This window comes from Mesocricetus auratus, unplaced genomic scaffold (genome assembly GCF_017639785.1).
Source record: "Mesocricetus auratus isolate SY011 unplaced genomic scaffold, BCM_Maur_2.0 Super-Scaffold_100015, whole genome shotgun sequence".
In the NCBI taxonomy this organism is placed as follows: Eukaryota; Metazoa; Chordata; class Mammalia; order Rodentia; family Cricetidae; genus Mesocricetus; species Mesocricetus auratus.
The window spans coordinates 31,524,720-31,532,253 of record NW_024429198.1 but is presented as its reverse complement, the minus strand read 5'-3'; the positions used below and the strand labels follow the sequence as shown (position 1 = coordinate 31,532,253).

Sequence of the window (7,534 nt, the reverse complement as noted above, 5' to 3'; positions counted from 1 at the left end):
AGGCCTTAGACAGCAGGGGCCTCGGTACCGGTGCTGCAGGAATGAGGTTTAAAGAGATGGGAAAGCATTTGTGAACAAGACAAAGAAGCCAGATCATTTAGTTAGGTGTGGCAGTGCATGCTACATTTCAAGACCAAGCTGGACTATGGTGAGACTGCCTCTCCCTGCTCCCAATGGCTGTGTCCTCCAACAGTTACCCACTAGTAGACATGGTCACTAGTTAGATGAGGACAGTGGGTCTGGGAGATGCAGTAACTTGGCCTGGGTTGACTCAACTGCCTAGAAGTAAACCTCGATGTTGCAAGAGACAGCCAGAAGCTGTGATGTTTAGTCTACTCTGCGCTGGGTGCCAGGAAGCTGTCTCCATGGGAGCTGGCAGCACCTGGCCAACAGAAAAGGGTGGCTGGGGGACTGGAGAGATGGCTCAGCGGTTAAGAGCACTGGCTGATCTTCCAGAAGACCGGGGTTCAATTCCCAGCACACACATGGCAGCTCCAATGGACCCAATACCCTCAACACAGGCAGAACACCAATGTATATAAAGTAAAAAAAAAATCACTAAAACGTTTCCATTAAAAAGAGAAAAACAGAAGCCGGGCGGTGGTGGCGCACGCCTTTAATCCCAGCACTCGGGAGGCAGAGGCAGGCGGATCTCTGTGAGTTCGAGGCCAGGCTCGACCGACAGCCTCCAAAACAATACAGAGAAACCCTGTCTCGTAAAACCAAAAAAAAAAAAAAAAAAAAAAAAAAAAAGAGAGAAAAACAGAAAGGGTGGCTGTTGCAAAGGACACAAAAAGCCTTGGCGGTGTAAATGGCGGTTGTAGCTGCTGTGTATTCTTAGAACTGAACAACTTGGTATTTGTACACTCCCAAGTAAAAACCATCAAGAACAAAGGTGTCGCCAAGATGCCGTTTCTCGGCAGGCAGCCCATCACTTTCAGGATGAACTTTCTGACTCTGGGTTCTGTTCAAATGTCCTTTTAAGTGTGATTTATGCTTCTGCTGCCCTGAGCTGGTGTGCACTGTTCACACATGAAGGTCTCCTAACCACCCTTTCCTAGCAAATTCAGGCATGTGTAGGGGTCCTTGTTCCTCTAAACCTTTAGGGTAGCTCTATATCTACAGGGCTCAGAGCCACTCTGCTCCTGCCTGCAACCATCAGCTGGCTTTAGTGCTACCCAAAGAGGCTACGTCTTTGGCATTCATTGCCTTCGCCATCTGAACCAGCATAGCCCAGGCCTATGAGAACAGTGTCAGCTGCTCTGAGCAGGTCTCCTAGGTTTGTGCATGTTGCCACATGTGTCAGACTCTCCTGTTTCTGTGATCAAACTGCTCTACTGCATGGATGTCTGGGTATGGATAATGCCATGATGACGGCCAGGGAGCAGGTTAGTGGGGTATGTCCTGGGTCACAAAGATAACCCTACTTAACAATTGTTGGGGCCCCATGCTATTCCTATGGCTTCATAGTTCTGAATTCCAATGACTGAAAACCCTCCTGTTTCCCATTCTCTGGATTATAGCCCCACTTATTCTGTGATGATTCTGGGGCTCTCATCCTTAGATAAATTCGGTGTTGAGTCCCTACAATGGCCGTATTGAGTTTACCGTTATCAACCCTAACGAGCTGGCAGGAGAGTTCCCCCTTAGTGTTTTGTAGCACTTCTCCAATGCAGGAGGGTCAACCCCAACCCTGAGTCAGCCCTGGTCCAAGCAGTTCTGAGAAGGAATGAATAAGTACATCTTCTCCAATCACTGAATTTTATGGTGAGTAAGACACATGAGGTTCTTCAAACTCTTATATTTCATAGAACTCTATTCTTCTACTAACAAAGTCATACAAAGATAAAAGCCTATAAAAAGGAAAACATGAAACTGATTTGAATGGCCACAGTTAACCAGGAGCACAGAGTTTGCAAAAGAAAGGAGGTCAGACACTCTGACAGGGGCTCTTGTGAGCAGTGACCTAGGACCTGGAAAGGCCTGCCACTGGGGCATTCCTGACTACTGGCGGTGGTGTCCCAACTGCTCTGCTCTGCACATTTAGGGTCAGGAATCTGAACCCAAGTCAGAGCAGGAGTGGAAACCACTATACTGATGGGGATACATGCTGGGCAGCAGTTATTCTGGCAAGCTGACCTCTGGCTGCCTAACAAAAATCTGAGGAACCCATACAGGTACAAACTTGGCTTCTACCCTAATGGGAACTTCCTGAATATGGACAAGACTGATTCTCTTAGAGGAAGCCAGAGATGGCCCAGGGCCTGGCAGCACGGGGTATCCACACAGAAACTATCTCTATCAAGCTTTCCCAGGGAGGATTAAATAAATAAATACGCCATACGGAACAAGAGGAACGGATTGCTGCTGTTGCCCAGAGTCTTCGAACAGACCATGACCTACAGAGCAGAGTGCACATAGGTAAAGTGCAAATCTGTCAGGTTCTTGAAAAGTACAGAGGTGCTGGTGGCCCCAGCTACTAAGTAAGGTTATCCACGGTGGGGGACTTAGTCAGAAAGACTCAGAGCCATGGCTGCTGCTGATGTGGGTGTGAGGGTTGGGACGGCATGTCATATGTGCAAAGCGGTATGCTGAACCACATCAGGCACGGCTCACACTCTGGAAGGCTCCTGCTGTCATGGACTGTGTGCACAACTCTCAGAGTTCCTGCTGTTTGCTTGTCACTGCGGCTCTCTGCGGTCACCTGCTTGAGGTCTCCAGCTCAGTGCTTATGCAATAAAGTGGCTGGGTTCCCATGAGAAGAGAAAGCAGACCGTCTGCAGACAGCCCTGGCTCTGCGGAACAAAGGTTCTCTCTGCAGGAGCTCCTACGATGTTCACTCAGATGGGAACACAGCCAGCCACCACCCACCAAATGGTGACCCATGCCTACCCTGTAAACACTATCCCACTTTCCAGTGGTACCCTGAGCCATGCCTGAGGAGTGTGGACAGAGAATGAGGAGGTTAGGAGTGGACAGTCCTTCCTCGGCTTGTCTACTATACAGAAAGCACAGCAAGGATACTCAAAGGAACAAAGGCGGCAGAAGCCAATGCGGAACAGCTCACTGACATTCTAGCCCCAAGGAACGCTGTGTGCTGGTTCACGTGTTCTAGACAGGGTAGAAATGAAATGTGACTGCCACAAAATACTGGGCAGTCATCCATAGAAAAGGGACACTAGTATCTGGAGGTGAGGCCCTGCCTGTAGCGGGAAGAGCTGACCCCAGAGTCCCTGGGTATACCTACCATTGCCCACAAAGACGCAAGGAGCCATTCCTGTCAGAACAGCTCTAGGCACTCCCCCTTAGGCATCTTCTACTTGGAAGAAGCATAGGGGTGTTACATCTATGGGAAGCCGTGTGTGGTCACCAGCCGTGTGTGGCAGGGTGACCAGAATCACTGCAGCATCTTGGTAGGGCTGTGCCAGGGCCATGGCCATCAGTCAGTGGCATGCCGGTGGGCCGAGCCTGGCCATAGGCTGCTAGCACAGTCTTGACCCCGTCCAGGTGTGTCGAGGCAGCAGGTGTTAGGAGTAAATGGTGATGACTTCCCGGCCACCACCCCTGACCAGGAGGACTCTGTTCAGTCCCTCGGTCAAGACCTCAAGAAACTCCATGTCTGTGGTGATGGTTAAGGCCATACCAATCTCAACTGGCCCAGGGGTTGAAGGACCCCAGTTCACACTACAAACAGCCTGAGGAGCCAAGGTCAGTGGCAGATGGGCAGACCCCAAGGGGCTGGGGAGCTCAGGACAGAGGAAGAGAGGGGTTGGTGCTGGTAGAGAACAGAAGGAAACTGCAACCTCCAGAGGCAGAGAAATTCCTGCAGCTTCTAGTTATTAACCAATAGGCAACCGGGTCACAGGAAGCCTGGAGGTTGGGTGGTCTCTGACTAGGAAACATCTCCCTCATCTGCCACTGTGGTGCCAAGTGGCTGTCCAACATAAGACCCCAGAGATGCCTTGACACCAGCGAAGCACAAACTGCCAAGGCTGTGGCCGACGGACTGAGCTGTGACACTCAAAAGCAGGACATCTGTCCTCCCTGATATGCCACCAGGGAGACGAAGCTAGGACGGCCCCATGGCCCCAGGGAGCAAACTGAGAGGACACCCATCCAGGCAGAGACTCCGCACTGGCTCTGATGACAGCTCTGCTTGTGGCAGGGAGGCCACAGAGTGGACAGGCACATGCAGGAGAGCAGGCGCTTGGTTCTCCCCTTGAGGGTTTGCTGCTCTATCCGGGGAGGCTCAGGGTCAGAATGCACTTGCCAGGCATTCAGGGAACCCAGTTTGTGATGTAGTTCACACTGCTCTGAATCAAGGGACACATCTGCTATCACCCAGGGACACACCAGAGGGATCTGCCCGTCTCACACCAGGTGTCAAAGCAGATCTAAGGTACATCCTGGGATGGGGGCTGTAGCCCAGGTGGAGTGTTCACTAGCATACTTGAGCACACTTACCAGCACACCTGTGCTTGGTCCCAGCACTACAAGGAAGGGCCCATCACTCATCCTCGGGTGCTCAAATGCAGTGTCATTTCTCCAAATGCTAGGAAGAATCCTGCCAGCCTTCCCTGTCTGCTCAGATTCCATGGCAGCTGCCTACCTCTGTCCTATCTCCAAGGTCCCCAGGGTAGTGCAATGTACCAAACAAGTAGAAAAGCATGCTCTGACACTGATGGGCCTGGTGGACCCCTCACCGTACCCCAATCACTGACTGTCTTGGCAAGAGGAGCCAGGCCTGACAGCACCGTAGTTATAGTACTGTTCACCCCCACCAGCGAGAAACATGGGAAAGGATACAGTTCTCATCCCCCTGCCGATTTTTTGGAGGGCCTGGCATATTCAGCAGGACCAGCTGCGCATCCTGGGACTTGTTAAGGACGACACCATTGAGCTTCACAGCAGTGTGCATCCTCCTGACGTTGGACTGGTCCCTGGAGAAGGGTGGTACAGTGGGCAGCACCGTGGGCTTGAGACCTGCAGTCCACCCAGCCCTCCCATTTTGTTCATGTATGCTAGGAAGGGCTCAGCCAGTCAGCTGAGGTCAGGTGTGGGCTGACCGACTTAGGAGCAGAAAGCATTTGGCTCTAGATACTTTAGAACAGCGAGTGCATCACTAAACTGCTAAGCTTCTAGGGACCATAAAGGAATGCAGGTGAACTACAATGCATTCAGTAAGCTGCACTTGCGGAAGCAGCCATCAGTTCAGGCAGACACGATATGGGCACAGAGGCAGCCTGGGCAGACGTGGAGCTGGCCTGCCTCTTAGATCCCTGGTATCCTCCTGACCCCACATCTGGTGCTGGCAGGAAGCAAGTATACCAAACTGAGAGGACAGTATTGAGGTCTGGAGAGGTCTAGAGTGTCCTCTAACCAGGCACATCCCAGGGCTCAGGACACAGGGCAGGGCCTTCTCGTCTGCCCGTACAGTCTTGATTGCAGCCCTTCTGAGCAGAGGCATCTGTGCCTCAGATAGAGACAGGCAGATGAAGCTGCTGTTTGAGGGTCAGACAGAGGTCCTGAGATGCTCAGGACCACACCCACTCATCAACTCAACACTAAGCCAAATATATCAGCTTGTAACTGCCTTTCTCCAGGAGGAAAACAGTCATGGGCCCTTTATCTTCTCTCTTCAGTTTAATTTGATAAAATTAGAGGTCAGTCTCTGTGGCACCATCCAGGCCTTTCATTACAGAACCCTGAGTTCACTGCATGGAAAGGGCACAATTACTGTGTGTTGAGCCAACAGTAGTCCCCAAACTGCATGAAATGCAAGAGCCTAGGGGTGAGAGAGCACAGCAGCCACATGGAACCTGAGTGTCAGTTCCGGGGCTGGCCTGTTATCCATTCCATGTGGCATGCCCTGCTGGGGCTACAGAGATACCAGAGCCCCGAAAGCTAACTGAATCCCAACTCTGCTCTCAGTAACACAGCAGAGTTAATCAGTAAAACGTCTTCTACAAAGAAACTTTCTAGACAGTGTAAGTCTACACGGCAGTCTTGGCAGCAGGAGGTTAAGTCACGTGTCCTTGGCTGGCCGGCAGCAGAGCTGCCCAAGACCATCCAAGATAGAAAATGCATGCACTCAAACTTCTACAGATGCTAACAGGTGCACACCAACACACACATGCAGGTGGGTACACCGGCGTGTACACAAACACAAATATACTCAAACCAGCATACATGCTCATCTAACTGGCAACACATGCATGAGCTTTAACTGGTGCACACATTTCTAGCCAGTGTACACATTTTCTAACTGGTACATACATGCACTCTAACCAACACACATCCATAGCTATGTATATATACTCTAGGGAAATTGTGAGAGGGAACACATTCTCTTGCTAGACTAACCAGGAAATGGACCTGACTCTAGAGCTTTTTCCTGACCCTGGCTAAGCAAGGCAAGCCTGGGTCCTGAAAGATAAATATTTACCCCAATCATGGTTCCCCATATGTGTGTCCAGGCAACTATATGTATGTATAGATACATGTGTATAAGAGGTGTGGGGTCAAACATTGTTGCTGTGCCTATGTGATCATGTGTTTCAATGAACCATGGAGGCTTTTAGATTTGCAGAGAGCAGGAAACCTGAGGTGTCTCAGCTTCCCTAGTTAGCCAAGTTTCTTAAGGTTCCCTCAGTGTCTGTGAGCTCCTTACCAGTACCTTGTACACTACCTGCTTGTCAGGGACAACAGCACAGAATGATTGGAAGGAGGTGGGACAGGGTCAGGGACAGCGTAGATGAAAGGACCAGAGCAGCATCTCCTGGCAACCTCAGCCTATGACTTCCTGGAATGCTCCCACCCATGGGTTTGGCCCTGATGTACAGTCCAAGAGCTCACATATAGACAGTCTGATCACCCAGACTTGACCCACATCCCCTTCTCACTGAGAGGAAAGAATGGAGGCCTCCTGGATGGATGGTGAGCTGAGGAAGCACGCACCTGCCCCTTTCAGAGCAGCTCAGAACCAGCCCTCTGACACTATCTTTGGTGTCACTTAGAGAATGACATTTGGGTATGTGCCCTGAGCCACTCTGAGGGGAGGCAATGAGGTCACCAGGATGCTCTACATACACACAGGGCTGTACACACGCAGGCATGCAAGGCAACTCAGTCTAAGAGGCTAAAAACGAAGGTGCACTTACAGGTTTCCCCACTCTCTACATGGAAGAGAACACAAAGAGAAGGTTACTCCAGCAGAGAACTCCACACAGCTGAGCCAATTCAAGTACTGGTGGCCATGCTAAGCTGGTAAAATGGCTGGCCTTGGTCCTGCAATGCATTCTCATTCCACAGGACCCCAAAGTCCTCTTTCCCTCTCTCAGAACTGGGAACTTTAGAATCATCCCACCACGAAGACCCAGTCAAAGGGGGCTCTGGCCCTCCTTCAGGCTTGGGGGCTATGTCAATGGGACTTAACTAACCTGTCACAATGGAATCCCCACAACACAAGGACCTCAGTTTTGAGGTTCTCAAGTCATCCCAAATGATGGGGACCCCAGAGGTCCACAGCAGCAGC

General features: G+C 51.0%; 1 protein-coding gene across 5 annotated transcripts in view; it reads right to left on the bottom strand.

Annotated features, from left to right (window-relative positions):
• Positions 1–1,747: 1,747 nt before the first annotated feature.
• Slc12a7 (solute carrier family 12 member 7) overlaps positions 1,748–7,534 on the bottom strand; it is an 83,231-nt gene continuing 77,444 nt past the window's right edge. For 3 of the 5 annotated variants that reach the window (XM_021235468.2, XM_021235476.2, XM_040757741.1), the window contains exons 23-25: positions 7,161–7,175; positions 4,807–4,940; positions 1,748–3,619 (exon numbers count right to left, since the gene is read on the bottom strand). In XM_021235468.2, coding sequence (XP_021091127.1) covers positions 3,528–3,619; positions 4,807–4,940; positions 7,161–7,175 — 241 coding nt within the window. In that variant the 3' untranslated portion in view covers positions 1,748–3,527. The remainder of the gene's footprint in view (positions 3,620–4,806; positions 4,941–7,160; positions 7,176–7,534) is intronic. The other 2 variants (XM_013124622.3, XM_005065436.4) reach the window with 1 other exon arrangement.